At 37.1% G+C, this 17,492-nt stretch overlaps 1 protein-coding gene and 1 long non-coding RNA gene across 3 annotated transcripts in view; one reads left to right on the top strand and one right to left on the bottom strand.

Annotated features, from left to right (window-relative positions):
* The window catches only part of LOC18430708 (peptidyl-prolyl cis-trans isomerase FKBP15-1), a 58,601-nt gene extending 51,120 nt beyond the window's left edge, over positions 1-7,481 (bottom strand). For both annotated transcript variants that reach the window (XM_011623757.3, XM_011623758.3), the window contains exons 1-2: positions 7,351-7,481; positions 6,676-6,725 (exon numbers count right to left, since the gene is read on the bottom strand). In XM_011623757.3, coding sequence (XP_011622059.1) covers positions 6,676-6,725; positions 7,351-7,411 — 111 coding nt within the window. In that variant the 5' untranslated portion in view covers positions 7,412-7,481. The remainder of the gene's footprint in view (positions 1-6,675; positions 6,726-7,350) is intronic.
* Positions 7,482-12,480: 4,999 nt separating this feature from the next.
* On the top strand, positions 12,481-16,655 carry LOC105420363 (uncharacterized). Its single transcript, XR_966553.3, has 2 exons — positions 12,481-12,695; positions 15,888-16,655. It is a non-coding gene; the product is annotated as an uncharacterized LOC105420363 (long non-coding RNA).
* Positions 16,656-17,492: the final 837 nt, after the last annotated feature.

Below are 17,492 nucleotides of genomic sequence, written 5' to 3'. Positions count from 1 at the left end.
CTGCACACGCACCACACGCACCGTGGTTTTCGAGAGAGCGATCTCGGGCAAGACCCCACATCCGGGTCCCCGCTCACAGTCGATCGAGACTTGTCGTTAGATGGATAATTTGTCGAGACAGTAATGGGGGAAGATAAAAGGGTGATGAAAAGAAGATGGAAGACCATTTATTAATTTCACAGCTTTTTAGCGCCATCTTAACAAACAAGCTTATATCAACAATGTTATTAATAAATAAAATATCTAATAAGAGAAATAAAGAGAAAGAATATGGTGATGTGTATACGGATATAAGACAAACAATGCAATGAAAGACGGAAAAGGACAAGAGGTATCAAAAGCGAGAAGGCGAAACCGAGACAGAGAGCAAGGTCAAGAAAGGGAGCGAGAGTGGAGAGATGGAGATGGGGAGAGATAAAGAATTGAGTAGAGGAAAGAGAAATTGATAGAGAGAGAATGAGAGAAAGGAGATGAGTGAAAACAAGAGAGAGAAAGAGGGTAAGGGCGAGAGAGAAAGTATGAGAGAGAGAGAGAAGGCAAGAAAGAACAAGAAAGAATGAGAGCAAGAGGGAGAGAGAGAGAGAGTGAAGATGAGAGGGAGAAAGAAGGTAAGGGCGAGAGAGAGAGTGAGAGCGAGAGAGAGAAGGCGAGAGATAATGAGAAAGAAGAAAGGAGAGCAAGAGGGAGTTGAGCGCGAGAGAAAGGAAAGAGAGTGAGAGAGTTGGGCCCGTCACTAAGTACGTGCCAAAAACTTGGCCTTGAAAAAGAGAAAAGCAACAAACAAAGAAAGAGAAAGAAAGAGAAGAAGAGAGTAAAAGAGCTGAGCCCGCCTCTATATGCGAGCCCAGAACTTGGACTAGAGGGAGGGAAAGAAAGGAGAGAGAGAGAGAGAAAGAAAGAGAAGAAGAAAGTAAGAGAGCTGGGCCCGCTTCTAGGTATGGGACCAGGACTCCGACTTGAGAGAGTAAGGAAAGAGGGGAAGAGAGAAAAAGGGAAAAGAGAGAAAGAGAGAGGAGAAGAGAGAGAGAAAGAGAGGAAGAGAGAAAGAGAGAGGAGAGAATAAGAGAACTGAGCCGGCCTCTAGGCGAGGATATAGAAGTTGGACTTGAGAGAGACTAAGAAAAGAGAGAAAGAGAGTAAGAGAGAGCTGGGCCCGCCTTTAAGTGTGGGCCCAGAACTTGGACTTGAGAGAGAGAAAGAGAAGAGAGAAAGGAGGGAAAGGGAGAGAAGAAGAGAAAGAAAGAGAGAGGAGAAGAGAGAGAAAGAGAACAAGAGAGACAAGACGAGAGGAAGAGAAAGAAAGTCAGGCTAGGCGTAGGCCCGTGACTCTAGACGAGAGGGAGGCTGAGTGAAAGAAGCGAAGGAAAGAGAGAAGAGAGAGAAAGAGAAGAAGAGAATAAGAGAGCTGGGCCCGCCTCTAGGTGTGGCCCCAATACTTAGACTTGAGAGAGAGAGAGAGAGAAAGGGAGAGGAAGAGAGAAAGAAAGAGAAGAAGAGAGTAAGAGAGTTCGGCCTGCCTCTAGGTGCATGCCCAAAACTTGAACTTGAGAGAGCATAAAAAGAGAGAAACATAGTTGCGCCCGCCTCTAGGTGCGAGCCCCTAACTCGGACTTGAGAGGGAGAGAGAAAGAGGGAAAGAGGAGAAGAGAGAGCAAAAGAACAAGAGAGAACAAGACGAGAGGAAGGGAGAGAGAGAGCCAGGCTCGTGACTCTAGACGAGAGAGAGGCTGAGTGAAGGAAGAGAGGGAAAGAGAGAAGAGAGGGAAAGAGAAGAAGAGAGTAAGAGAGCTGGGGCCCGCCTTTAGGTGTGGGCCCAGTACTTGGACTTGAGAGAGAAAAAGGAAAGAGAAGAAGAGAGGAGAGAGAAAGAAAGAAAGAGAGAAAGGGAGAGAAGAAAAGAGAAAGACAACAAGAGAGAACAATATGATAGGAAGGGAGAGAAAGAAAGCCGAGCCCACGCCATTCTAGACAAGAGAGAGACTGAGTGAAAGAAGAGAGGGAAAGAGGGAAGAGAGAGAAAGAGAGAGTGAAAGAGAAGAAAGTAAGAGCTGGGCCTGCCTCTAGGTCCGAGACAAGTGCTTGGACTTGAGAGAAACAGAGAAAAGAAAGAGAGGAAGAGAGAAAGAGAAAGAAGAGAGAGGAAGAGAGTAAGAGAGAGTTGGACCCGCCTCTAGGTGCGGGCCCAGTACTTGGACTTGAGAGAGAGAGAAAAGAGAGAAAGAGAGAGGAAGAGAGAAAGAGAGAGGAGAGAGGCAGAGAGAAAGAGAGAAGAAGAGAGTAAGAGAGAGTTGGGCTCGCCTCTAGGTGCCGGTCCAAAACTTGAGCTTGAGAGAGAAAAAGAGAAGAGAGTAAGAGAGGGAAAGGGAGAGGAGAAGAGAATAAGAGACTGGGTCGGCCTGTAGGTGCGGGCCAAGTACTTGGACTTGAGAGGGAGAGAGAAAAGAGAGGAATAGAAGAGAGAAGAGGAAAGGGAGACAGAGACCAAGACAGAACAAAACGAGAGGATGGGAGAGAGAAAGAAAAGAAGAGAGAGAAATAGAGCATAAGGGAGAGGTTACCTTAGATTGGAAGTGAGAAGTGGGAAGTCTAAGGGTAGTCCTCAATAAGCAAAAGTTTTCTCCCTCTTCCGTTTGGGATGAAGAATGTGGAATCAAAAATCACCAACTAAGGGAGGAAGCTCAATGTATTTGATTAATTCTTGCCTAACATCAAGCTTCATTTGAGTTTCTTGAACTTAGGGCTACAAATGAGCATATGATGCTTATATAACATCCCCTTGAAACAAGGGTAGATTCTCAAAATTAAACCAAATTGTCAAAAATTACATTTTCTATGAATTAAAACTAAATCCCGTTTTTGGGGCTTAGAAATGACGAGAAGGCCCCCAAAAAGGTACAATGGGCTATGGTGATCGTTCGGGGCTCATTTCGGGTCCTTCTGACAACCTTCTGACAAAAATAGTACCGTAAAAGACAATCGTTTGACATATAATTCGATCCTTGAATCGAAATTTCGGACCCTTCTTGAAATCCGGTGAAAGATGGAAATCTTGCAATCTTGAATGCTTAATCTTGTTCGTTCTTTGCAGGTTTGGGCCGATCCTTTCATCATAGAATGACAGGGAGGCCGCTATGGTCGTTTTGCGACAAAAATGACTCGATTTGGTCACCGATTCATCACTTTCCGAATTGGGGCAGTTGTCGGAATATGGATTCCAATCGCTGGAAAATTTCCCTTTTTGCAATTTCAAAATACAGCACTTTTGGTCTTTTATCACATGTGATGTTTACTTTGAATCGAAGCCCTTGATGTCACAATCGTAGCGAACCTATTTTCAAGACGATCCGAGGTCGAGGCTTTGTGATATGACCATTTGATCGAGGGGGTCTCCATCTTGCAAAAATCTGCAACACATGAGTTTTTTTGTGCAACTTCTCTATTGGATTTCTTCCATCTCGAGCCATGCCACGGGCCATGCCATATATCAAAACCTACACGTTGGCGAGATAAAAAACATCCTGAATTTTGGGCTTGATTGGGCTTAAAACATAGAAGTTACAGCCCTTAGAAGATGATCCTGAAATCATAAGGCACAGTTTCACTGAGGGTGCACCAGAATAGTGTAAAACCTACCCTTTTCGGGTAAGTTGGCCATAAAATGGTCCAAAAGATCCCGAATGAGCTGAAACTTGATATCTAAGGGACCTTTTAAATCGAATGGAAGCAGTCTGATACTCCTCGGAGACCCCGCTAATGGATTGTAGTTATGAGGTGCTTTTTCAACTGGTTAGGAGCTGAATTTAAAAACTGGTTTTTCATCTAATCCGTCTAAACTTCATCAGATCGCAACGATACTTGGCGTGTGTTCTTAAGGAGTCAAATGCCACCTTAACATGCCTTTTGGGACCAATCTGACACCCTTCAAAATTCACTCCAGATCAGGGTTTATTCTACCAATGCTTCCATAGTCTGCAAGCGTTTTGGTACCCACAAGCCTAGATCTCAACTAGCTTCCTCATTATTTTCGCCCGGGATACAAGTGTCGAAAAATACCCTATAATAGTAAGACCTCATAGTTTGGCCCATAATGCCTTTGAAACCAAAGTGAGGTTAATAATATAGGCCTCAATCTCCTTACAGGTACTTGAATGGGTTTAGCCCATAGTTCACAGACTGCCCAAGTTGTTACGGGACTCACCCCAAGTCAACTCCAATCAAATGAGAAACTAAGCAAGTAAACACTAGCAATTGGCTTCTACAATGAAGATTGCGAAGTAAAAAATTAGAATATGCTTTCAATAACTATAGAGAAGATACTAACAAAATCTTCCCTCTGTAATATGCTGATCTATTTTTGCTCAATAATCAAAATGCATGTCAAAACAGAAATGGTCTAAGAAGGGTGAGGACCTTAAACTTTCCTTAACCCATCCCATGCCCGGGTAAAGGGGTCGGGTTGTGTTAAGTAGGCAGCCAATGTAAAATTTTACAAAACCTATTTAACCGACCCCAATTAATTAGGAAAAGGTTATGATGATGAGTCAAGATGCATGTCAAAACATATATGGTTTTAAAAGGTTGAGGTCTAATGGGATGTGCAAGAAGGGCCCTGAAAACATTCCTTCTCCCCATCTTAAGACATGTTACTAGAGAACTTTTTAAGGGGCACAAGCAATGGCATACAGGTGTCTGGACAATGAGATGTGATGTTATTTAGTGTCAAGAAAATGTCATTGATTTGGTAGGTTCAAGAGGAACGGCAAGAAAGCAAGGAATGAGTGTTAGTTATAGACGAGTATGCACTCAATCTACTATTGTGGGCCACTCTTGGGTCATGGAAAGTCTAGGTTCCACCACCACTATAGCATTCAATACTTATCTTGACAGATGGAGTACAGACATTTATTGGTTAGTGGAAGTGGAAGATCATCATCGTCGTTGTCGTCAAAGCCTTTTTCCAACTAATTGGGGTCGGCTACATGAATCATGGTCTGCCATTCTGCTCTATTAAAGGTCATACCCTCCGTAAAGTCATATGCCCCTTATCTTTTCTCACTACTTCCAACCATGTCCTTTTGGGCCCACCGCTTGACCATTTTGAGCCTTCCACTTGAACTAACTCGTACCTCTTAACAAGTGTTGTACTGGATCTACGCCACACATGGCTAGCCCACTTAAGGGAAAATTATCAAAGATCATTACCCACCTCATAATGTCTGCAAGGTTAAGATCCAATCCTGGAAAGGTCTCACAGTGAAGATTGATTTGATTTCGTGTAGAACTCATCTCATACCACTTCTTTAAGGACGACATTGAGACATGCCATGGGATTGTTGCACAAGGAGGGACTTCCTTAACACATCACATGTATTCCTCAAGAAAACTTTTATCGCATCTCAAGGATCATTATGGTGCAGCTTTCCCTTATTGGGTTATGTACAAATAGTGTAATGGAGAAGAAAAGAAACATGTCACTTTAGGATCATCTCTCATACAATCCCACTTACTAGAGGCGTTTATCACTTCGAAGGGAAAAAGCATATATTCTAATGTAGCAACAGTTTTGTATAATACCAGGATAGAAGGTAAAATCAAGCAAATACCAACTGTAGGTGGACACCGAACAAATCAAAGAAAAAGCTCCAGATGGCTATGGAAAAGGAGCAAGGCAAAAGCAAACAAACCATGTTTGACAACCCAACTAATCAAGCAAGTACTCAAAAGTTTCAGGCCCAGGTCTTGAATAAGGTCACCAGAAAGAACCTTATTCACCATAAGTGACCAACAAATACAAGTACTTTGACAACATTGAAGGCACTGGTACTCAAAAATATTGTGTCTATCAGAAAAATCAACCTGGAGAGATCTAGCAAAGGACCTAACCGAAAACCAGATACTATTGCACCTCAAGTAGGCATTACAAGCAAAAATGTGAACAACTCCCACAATACCCAAGATAAGATCCAATCCTCCACTCAACTTTGCCTTCTGAATTTAGAAACAATCAAACAACCAAACCCCTTACAAACTCCAACAATTGACGATCAACTACCAGAAGCAATCATCAAGTTTAGAACCACCACAACAGATGTAAGCCACACATGAATGACACCATCCTTACCCACCCTAGACCTAAAGCCATCCTTAAACACAGTACTCACATATAATGACAATCCACGCTCTTGACACCATATTATCCTTGGCCAACTCTTAGAAAGAGTATCCATAATAACTATGACCACACTCACCTACAAAATTCACCCAAAACCAATTTGGACCAAAGGCTCACACATTCTATGCCAAAGGGCCACCATTTCTCCGAAATAGCTTGTTGATCAGAAGTATTAGTGTCTCACACTGCCTCCGCTGGCATATCATTCTTATCAGAACTAATTAATTATGTTTGGATTCTTTCAAGCTTAGCAGCAACTCAAACAAAAATTTAAAAGATGGAAAGTAAATGGGTGTAGCACTAAGTAACCTTGCAATATGGATAAGACTACCCAAAAACTAAAAAATTTTGTTCTATCAGAAAACAAATAAGCTCTATACAAATAAGTAAGAGAACAAGAATTTTGGGGATTGAATTTTACTGTTCCCAAATAAAAAAAAAAAGCTCGACATTATTTTGGTTTTCTATGCACATATGAATGCAGGGAAAAGAATTGAATCTACCTTCACCCCAATTCGTAGCTCCGTGACATCTCCAGACTTTTTTGCGATAACTGGAAAAATAAAAGGCAAAGCATCATTACAAGAGAATCAATAGAAAGAAGAAATGTTCAATACCAGGTCTAGAGCACTAATTCAGTTTTAAAAGTAGATAGAGAGAGAGTCAAGCTTAGTGATATCCATCAGAAATGTTCAAGTTGGTAAATAGAGGCTAAAGGATCAATAGGAGATCAAAAACATTCTAGCTTAAAGTATCACAGTGGTTGCGTCTGGAGCATCTAGGCTGACTGCATAGGGAAAAAATTCAGTTACTTTTACATCCCAAGGCTCAATGCAAACAGTCTCAGTCGAGCATTGAAATAAATACATGATAAGAGCAAAATGTTCATAAATAACATCGTTCAAAGCGAGATTCTTCGATATTTTTCACTCAAATATCCACCAATTCCTTCCATTCTCTCACTACCATTTCAACTGACCTCTGATCACAAATTGAACTCTTGAAGAATAAGAGAAAGTGGAAAGGCGTGGACATCAGAAGGCAGTGCTGATCCCCTTTGATAAGTGTTCCATGAGCTCAAATCCCCTTCGAACGGGAGTTCATTGGCTCAAATACACTATCAGTAAAACAAACGCATCTCTCTGTGCAATAGAAAAAAGCGCCCAAGGAATTCTCACCTGATGACAGAGAAACTGTAAGAATCAGTGCGACTGCAAGCACCAAAAGCCTCCGATCCATGACTGACCCACCTGGCTCACTTTTTCCCTCTCAAGAGCCTCTCTAATGGCTCCCTCTCTCTCGCTCTCTCTCCTCTCTCTCTCTATAAATCTAAACCTCTTTAAAGCCTATCGCGCGTGCCAGCCAGTGCGAGACCCGCAGAAACAGAACGCAAATTGAAAGTGGGATTACAAAAACGGTTTGGTGTCCGGACCGGTGACACCAAAAAACGTATTGGATCAGTGGATTGGAGTTTAGATCCGAGAATCGGCCGGTACGTCAATTCCTAAAAAATTTACATTTTTTAAGGGAAAAGTTTATATGGAGCCGAGGCTCTAAACAATCAAATTAGAGCATACTTCAAAAGTTTTACAGAAGATGTCGTTTTGTTGCCTAAATATCTTCAAATTTATTATCTCAACATCAAGATGCATGGACATGAGAAAAAAATGGATTTTAAGTTTTGAAAATAGTGTATTTTATAACACATTTTTGGACTGTCAATTTTCAAGATTTTCAATTTTTCATAGATGATCTACACTATTTTTTAAGTTTTAAAAGTTATAAATAAAGATAAAAATATATTTTAAGGTTATCACGAAGGTTTCCTGTATTGAAACCATATTTCTCGACACTATTTGAAGGTAGGCTCTTCTTTAATTGTTTAGAGCCTAGGCTCTATACAAACCATGCCCATTTTTTGAAAAGACAGTTTTTTAGGTTTCTAAAAGAAATAGTAGCAATTGCGATATGATTTTTCGTTATTGTATAAAACTATGTAAATACTGAGAACATATCGCATGTTGAATGTTTGTTGTCTATTAAATTTATTTTATAATCAAATTAAAGTCTAAAGTACAAAATGACAATAAAATGAATCTCTCTAACTCAATTTATTTATTTATTATTGTATTTACTTAGGATTTTTTATTTTTGAAAGAAGCCATATGGAACAAATTTAATGGAAGAGGTTGTTAGTAGAGAAAGAGAGAAACAAAAAAAAAAGCCTTGGCATACACTTGTGTGTCTGCATTAGTCACGTGTACAAGTTGTTTAGCTAGCCTCTATATTTATTAGGAAGTACAAGTAGGGTTGTTAGTGATTACATGACTTCCAAAAAATAGGTGGGATGGACTACCCCTGTTCTTGTTAAAAAATTTAAATCACACTAACTTCCAAAAAAAACAAAGGCGACCATTTTAGACCCTAATTATGTTTCCTGACAAAACTACCCAACCGAATTCTGCCCACTTCCTGACGAGACCGACCATTTTAGACCCTAATTATATTTCTTGACAAGACTAGCCAACCTAATTCTGCCAAATTTCTGACAAGACTGGCCAATCCAATTCTGCCTAATTCCTGACAAGACCTGCCAACCCTATTCTGTTTTTTAACAAAACCTACCGATTCTTGATAAGACCAACCAAATCTATTAGCCAGTTGGTCGGTTCAAGAGGGGAGTTGGCCAGTTCTCGATATATGATGAAAACCATATCAATTGCAACATTTTAGATCCAGGTCAGCAATATTTGAAACCTTGGAAAGTAAAAGCACCTTATGATGGATCGTATGTTAGCAAGCAGTTTGTGTTTAATAAATATATGTTTGTGCTATCATTTTATTTTCCCACATAGTCCTACCCAATGGTTTAAAAAACGGATCGGTGACCCGGATCGGACAACTCAAAAATCGATTCGGATCAGTGAATCGACGATCCGGATCGAGAATCGGCTGAATCGGTCGGATTAAAGCTTCAAAAAAATCCGAAAAAATGATTAAAATTCATTATAAATGTTTTTTTTTAGGAATCCAATAAGAAATGAGGGTATTATATTATTAACTTTCATTTTTCTCACCAATTTGTATATATTGAGATGCTTTTACCCTGTATAAACTTAAATTAAATATTAAATTTGCATCACATAAAAAAAAATCATAGAATTATCATGGATAAAATATATAATTATACATGGACTATTATAAAGTGTAGACTAATCAATGAAAGAATGGCCATTAAAATCTTGTTTTGGCGAAAAACCCTAATCCGCTAAAAAAACTTAAATTATTACAACCTAACTAACTATAATCCAAAATTATTACAACTTAACTAATTATAATATTATATACTGAAATTATAATTATTAGTTTACATTTTATAATTATTTTATTAGAAAAATAATAACAAATTAAAAATATTTTAGAATATTATCTAATTGAAAAGTGATTAAAAAATTATTAGAAGAGGCTTCCATATCATACGACTAAAATTAAAAATAAAACAACCAATAAATTCTAATGTAATTATATTAAAAGATTCAAAATAACTTTACCCAAAAAAATGAAAAATAAAGATGCCAAAATTCAAAAAAAAATCCTATCGGCAATATGCACAATAGCTACAAAAAAATAAAAAAAAAAATAAAATATTGTAATAAAACCCATCGAAAAAACTATTTTACTAATAAACATCAAAAAAATTTATATGGCTATTTTTTAATTTGGCACATTAAATTAATGAGTGCTATTAATTTATTTTTTAATTTTATATAGCCGTTTATTAGTGCTATTAATTTGACACGCTAAATTAAAACGCTACACATATGGATAATGGCTTGCAATAATTAATAGCTTGTGCGACGATGGCTTGCACGCTGTTGAAGGCAAGTGGGAATTGTCCCACATCGGAAATATCAAAGCGACTTCCAAGTTTATAAAAGATGTGAGGTTGAGCTCTTCAACAGCGTGCGAGCGAACGGTACATGGGGTAACACGTGGTTATATATGATTGTGGTACTCCCGTCCAACAATATCGAAAATTACCTGTCTTTTTAAGACAAATATCCCAATTACCCTTGAAAACATCATATATGCCGAGACATGACGTCACCATCCGATTCTATACAGTGAATCGGCAACCTTGCACGTGTGAGCGCGCACGGACGAATGAGAGCACGTGCGTGAACTGGCTGAACCGGATGAGAACCTGGCGGTTCTCTCTAGAACCGGGCGGTTCCCAATTTTATGATGGAACCGGCACGGGCTGGTCGGATCCCGAGTCGAACCGGGCGAGTCCGGTTCGACTCGCCGATTTTTAAAACACTGGTCCTACCACTTCATCTCATCCCTATGAGGGCAATAAGGTTGAGAATTTACCCGATTTGGATCTGAAACCTGAATTTTGAATCTTATTTGGATTTGGATATGATCCAAAATGGGACAAATCCAGATCCAAAAGTTGGATGTGAATAGTAATCTAGATTTGATCCTGGTAAATGTGGATTTAATCTGGATCCAATCCTGTTATTAAAATATTATATATTATTTTATATATAGACATATATGTTATATAGTATTTTTCATATTATTTTATATATATATATATATTTATTTATTTATTTTTTATTTTTTTTGGATCTAATTGGGATGGATCCAGATCCAAATCTCATATATACTTTTTGTATTTGGATCCATATTCAAATATTATGCTTATCAAGATCTAGATCCCATCTATACTTCTTGGATCCAATTCCGGATCTTGTTGGATTTGGACCCGGTCCAACTCATTATTAGCCCTAAACAACAGGGTGTGGCTCTTCCTACACTCAACGGATGACTTCCCAAGGGAAAAGAAATTGGCAAACTTCCGGATGATAACATGGAATACTTTCCCCGATCTTTCAAACCTATCCATTCTTTTTAGAAGAAAGATATTTGTAAAAGTTTACAAAAAGAGCATATACTTTTAAAAAGGGGTTAAAATTGCTCTTGTCTATCCGATCTCAAATCAGGTGGTTGTGAGTGTATCGTTGACTAGTCTCAAAATTCAAAAAAATAAATTTTCAAACTTTGTGTCATACCTCGAGCCATCGAATTTGACATCTAATGGCTAGTAGAAATTGTGACCTCCTTATAACAAAGATAAATAGTCTTGTAGCATACAATCCTAAAATATTTTTATAATGATCATATAATATAAAAAGTAACAATATTTTGTTAAATATACCTAAACAGTGAGAACCCAAAACAAGCAAGGACAATTTACAAATTGGTCTCACTTTAGAGGGTTAGCTGGCCCCAAATAATTTGAATAGGGCTTGGATAATGATGATAATGGTGGTCTCACTTTAGATGGTCGAGCCTAATCACACTAATAGCATTTCTTATTATGCTTCCACACTCAAAACATTCATTACATATTAGAATAACTAAGAGGAGGCATTTTAGTAATTTGGCCTTAGTTTAGTGGCTTGAGCCAAATGACAATACTCCTTTGCTTATTTTGAGTTTCAAACCAAGATTATGCGTTTTTTTTATTAAAATATCATAAATGTTTTGGAACCCGAAACAAATGGAGAGATTTAGGTACGTATGTTCACTTGAGTCCATCAAATAAAATGACCAAAAATACCTCCAGCTTATTTTGGACTCCAGTCCTAAAACAAGGGCAACTTGATCTCCTTAGCAAAATGTCTGAGAAGGTACCTAAGGGAAAATATTTTAGTAAAGTAAATGCTTGGTAATATATTAGTTAGTTTAAGTATCACGGTGATTTTTTTTAGGTGGTTTGACCATTTTATTAATACTTTCTTCTGTCGCATATAGAATTAGAGCTGGGTGGGCGAGGTGGAGATACGTAGCTTGAGTTTTATGTGATTGGTGCATATTAATGAAATTGAAAGGCAAGTTCTATAGGACAGTTGTAATACCAACTTTGCTTTTATAGAACGAAATATTGGGCGGTCAAAAAACAACATACCTATAAAATGAGTGTAAGTGACATAAAGTTGTTGAGGTGGATGAGTAACAAGACAAAAATGGATAAAATTAAAAAATAATACATTTGAGAGAATTTATGTGTTTTGCTCTCCTTCAAATTTTAAAATACTTTTTCACTCTAAAAAGTAAAATTTGAGACAATATCTATTTTTAATACATAGTGTGTTTTTGTTGAATTAATTATATTTTATAAACTGGTTGTCTCGATAACACAAAAATCTAGCCGGAAATAAAAAATCTAGCCAAAAAATAAATTTCAATCCCAAAATTTTGATCCAAACACCACAAAAATGCGTTATAAATGAAATTACATGCCATTTCCTCGAATAAAGAACGCCACCGATGATCGTTTACGCGCGCGGTACGCCAAAACCCTTCTCCCTCTCTCATGCTCGCCGTTTTCCCTCTGGTAAGCCCACCACCTCGCACTCTCTCTCCTCCCTATCTCTCTCTTATCAAGCCCCTAAGCTGCAACTTTTGAGGAAAATTGGAACTCAAAGCGAGCGCTCTAACGCTTCGACACCAGGTACTCTCTTGGTCTTGGTCTTTTGTTTCTCTCTCTAGAGTTTCTGAGAGCTCAGCCACATTTTATGTTGTCTCTATATATTATTGAATCTTTAGATAGGTCTGAGTCTCTTTAGAACTTTGAGATTATTTTGGTCTATCTCTCGACATTTTGGTTGGGGGTTTCATTCTCTCTCTAGAACTTTAACAAGGTTTTGTTGTTAACGTTGGTTTTGGTATAGAGAATCCCCAAATCTAATAGGGTTTCTTGTTAAAGAGATTATACCAATGCCCAATTTTAACATGGTCAAGTTGGTTTATTCTACTCATTTAACTGAAGAATCATTAACAGGTTTGTTGTTTAGTTTTTTATTTTTTTCTTCAAATTTTCTGCATTTTTGGTATTTTTACCATTAATGGTATGTTCATAGTGAGCTATGATTATTATGTGAATTATTTTCTAGATTACTTTTCACTCAAGTTGTTGTTGCCTTTTAGTTGTATCCTTAGGCTAAGATGGGTTTATTTTCCATCAATGTTTCCCTGAACCATGAAATAGGTTATTCTACCTTTAACATACTTGATTGGTGGGAGGGCTGCCTTTTTAGTATCCTTTTAACTTCTAGAGTTTGATGGATTTGCATAAGGTTGTATTCGGTCAATATCATACAATTTGGCTACAAGTTTTGGTTTTTTTTTAAGCTTTTGCAAGTTAAATTATGCCTTATTGTTGTTCATTTTTGAGTTAACACAATTTGGTTACATGTTCTGATTGGTTCTTTACTTTTTGCAAGTTACATTATATGTGTGATTGCTGTTCATTTTGATTTTGATAGTTTTTTCTTGTTTTGTGTGTTGTGAATTTCTTAACTTTTTAGACTTGCTGCTGTTTTTCTTATTATGTTCTTGCTATAATGGATCGGTTCGTGTCGGATCATATCTTTTATGACTTTATTGCTACTTTACTTCAATTAAATTTTATTATGACTTTATGAATAGGATAGAATTTGGAGACTCAATAATGTCTTTTCCTTGGTGTTGATTCAAGTCTTGAACATATAACTGACGTGAATCTCATGTAATTGTTGCACTATCTATCTTTATAATCTTTGGGTTCTTTGATTAATTAGTTTTTGTTTGTTAGATAGTGGTTGTGAGTTTGAAGTTTGAGATAACCTATCAAAAAGGAAAAAAGATAGAAATTTGTCATCTGAAATATTGAGTGATTTTCATGACTGTTGCTTCATGCATGCTACAGTGTGAATAAAGAGTTCTTTTATAGGTGGGGTAGCAGGATATTCCATCTACTTTGTTGTACTTGACTTAAGCTGTCTTAGAGGCCAAGCCATTGAGCTAACATCTGGTTATGCAAGTCATGCCTATAACATGATTTTGTGAAATACAATAGGGGGTTTTATCTTGTTATTTCTTAAAGGGTTCACTGTTATCTTTAAGTGTCTCATGTGAAAGCTGATAGTTTCGACTTTAATGTTATTTCCCCAGCCTTTAGAAGTGACCTTGAGATGTCCTAGGCTGGTTAGACAGTTTTGCTTGAGTGGCACATCGGTTCAGCAGCTTACAAGTTATTTTATCTCTTAAGGGAATTAACAACAATTTGGATTATGAAAGACTTATTTGTTCATGAAATATATAATTTTTTGAATCAGTTCATAGTTGTAAATTTCCATGCATGCCATTGCATTATTACTCGTTGTAAACTAACATGAAGAATGTCAATCATTCCCATAGATGAGGTCAAAACTTATTCATTGGTAGCTTATGAGGATTCATGCTGGTCCTTGACAGAAAAAAGCCCTATAACAGTCCTCTCTCTTGTGAATTTTTGTCATGAATTATGGCTTTGAGTTGTTAATGTGCCTCTGAGTCAGCATCCCAATACCAGGCACCCAAGAAATTGCTATAAGACCGTTTCATGAAATTCTCCAGAAAGTACCGACGTCTATGGTAGAAACGCACTATATATCTATATTAGAAACACACTAATAGCTAAATATTTATATTAGAAGCACATGATAACTAAAATTAGGCTTGGGTTCCTATTAATTTGGAGAGACCTATTCATTGTTTACAAAGCAGTGGATTGGGGATAAGCTGCTTCTTTTTTATGGTCATGTTACTTTTTCGGGTGTCTCCACATGCACAAAGAGAGAGACATTGGTGAAGAAATCTCGTTATGTGTAGATGCCTTTCTAATGTTTAGTCAACTTTTATTTAAGAAACCCGGATTGAGAGAGTGAGAGATGTATAGGCCGAATTGACAACGCAGAATTGTACCTAAAAAAAATGTATTGCTGGCATGAAAACCATGCTGTCCTTTAGAATTGTACTTTTCCAATTCTTAACTAATCTAAAACTTCTAGGCTTTCTTGTGCTGGTATCATTATCATCATAACTATAATTTGGATATCACATCAGCATTTCTTCTTTATCACATAAGTAGTTCTTCTTTTGCCATGGCATCGTGATTACAATACTTATCAATGTCATAAGAGGGATTTGAAGATTTTAGCTTATCTTTGGGGGCTACATTTATGTACTTTTTGGTTAAAAATATTCATGCAATAACATAATTGTAGTGAATATACATTTTGTCAAATTGTGAATTTGTGACTGGATCTTGTTGTTGGATGTAAGGTCATGTCTAAATGTTTGACATTCATGGTAGTAATGTTTCTCATTTACTAGATGAATGCATTCCATGTGAATTTTTTTTTAATAGTTGATGTGATAGTGATATTTAATAACTCATATTACATGACGAATGAAATTCCAATGACTCGATCAAATCCCAAGACAGGGAGGAAACTTAAACGGACTTAAAAAATGGAGACAATTTTGTTGGAGCTACTTGTTGAGCAATGCTTGCTCATTAAGAAGCCCGAATCAACTTTAAAAAATGAGCAATGGAGTGCAATTGAGCAGAAGTTCAATGTCAATCTTGGAATGAATTTGAGAAAAGACGTTTTTAAGAATAAACTTAGAACGTTGTTAAAGAACTATAAGACTGTAAAAAAAAATGAAGCATCAAAGTGGCTTTGGATGGAATGAAGAATCACATATGGCCATTATCGATGAATTTTTATGGGATGACTGCGTAATGGTATGTGCATGTTTCTCATCTATCTAATTTTTTATTATTTTGAAAAATGTAAATTAGTTATTTAAGTTAATGCATATTATATTTGTCTTGTAGTCTAATGCGCTTGCAAAGAACTTCAAAGGGAAGTCCTTTGAATACTGGAAGGAGCTGAGCATAATTGTCGGCAATGATTTTGTCGAGCGTGCTGGTGTCAGGACGGCAGCACAACTAGAGAGGGACATTGATGATGTTGAGGATGTTCGAGAGACGATTGTAGGCTTAGATGATGGTGATGGTGTTGAGGAAATAGGTGATGATGAGGACTTCCCAGAGACACCGGTCCAATCAATCCATTCGAGAAATCAACATCATTTATGCCATCGAGAAAGAAAAAGAAAACCATGGTTGACACTGTAGAGTCACTAGGTGTAGCCGTGAAAGAAATTGGTACCTCAACTGTAGAGTTGAGGAAACCAAAAGCAAACCCACATATATGAAAGGTCCGCAGAGCTCTTAAACAGGTCCACGGCCTTGCTCGACCTTTCATGCAAGCATAAAATAAAATAATGGAAGACGTAAATATTAGTGAGGGATTCTTAGAAATGATTGAAGAAGACCGGGTGTTTTGGATTAACTCGAAATATTTTCAAGAAGGTGGTGACATGTAAAGTGGAGTGAAATCTACACATTTTTTTAAGTGGTTCCTCTCTCTCTTTGTTTGACCAAGATGGGTTTTGGACTTGAGAATTTTTGTTATTGAATTGCTGTACTTACTCTCTAACACGCATACACATACATCATCTCTCTCTCTTGGTGGATGATGATGAACTTCTCTATCAGTTTCTATATATGTGATAACATTAATAAATCTTGTTGAAACAATAACAATTTCACGTTCTCATTCTCTCTTTAAAATGGTGATGATTAAGATCAATGTTTTGCACTCTTTCTATCTTTTGGAATGATGATTATTAATACATTTATTTATTTTTCTCTCTCTCTCTAGAAGGGTGATGCTATCATTATTGGAAAATCTTTTTGGAATGGTGTAATGTTGACTTCAATTCCGCACTTAAGTGGAATTTTGTGACAAAAAAGAAAGAAATGATAGTTTACAGGTTGGTAACATGTTGGTAATGCATTCCCATATTTTTTTCAAACGTAGCCAAACAAAAGCAATGTATTTCTCAAATTGCATTTAAATACTACCCAAACAGTAACAATCTATTTGTAGGTAATATATTACATAGTAATGTATTACGTCAGCAATGTATTTCAGACAATATATTTCCAGGTATCCAAACGAGCCCTTTGTCTCACATCAATCTTGTGGGAAGGAAACTAGGAAGAAGATACTATTTTTAAAAACGAGTCTCGATGAAGAGGCGTTCTAATGCGGCATAGGGCTGAAGGTGTGATAAATGTATTAAATGTTTTTTGAAAAATAAAACAATAATAAATAAAAATAATTTGAAATTAGGTGATGTGGCCCAATTTTGTCAGAGAACCGGCCATGTCATTTGGGGACCGGCCAATCTATTTTGTGGGCTTGATTCGTCTCTTATGATTTTTTATCCAAATTGGTTGATTCTGATTCGAGTTTACATTTTTTTAAACCTTAGCATGGACACTCTATGATGATTTATTATTAGTGATTATAAAATCCTATCGTAGATCACACATAATCATTGCATCACACATAATGCGGTAATGTGGATC

The sequence above is a fragment of the Amborella trichopoda genome, chromosome 6 (genome assembly GCF_054954075.1).
Source record: "Amborella trichopoda isolate Santa Cruz 75 chromosome 6, AtrichopodaSantaCruz75HAP2 v2.0, whole genome shotgun sequence".
In the NCBI taxonomy this organism is placed as follows: Eukaryota; Viridiplantae; Streptophyta; class Magnoliopsida; order Amborellales; family Amborellaceae; genus Amborella; species Amborella trichopoda.
This window is presented reverse-complemented; position numbering and strand designations above follow the sequence as displayed.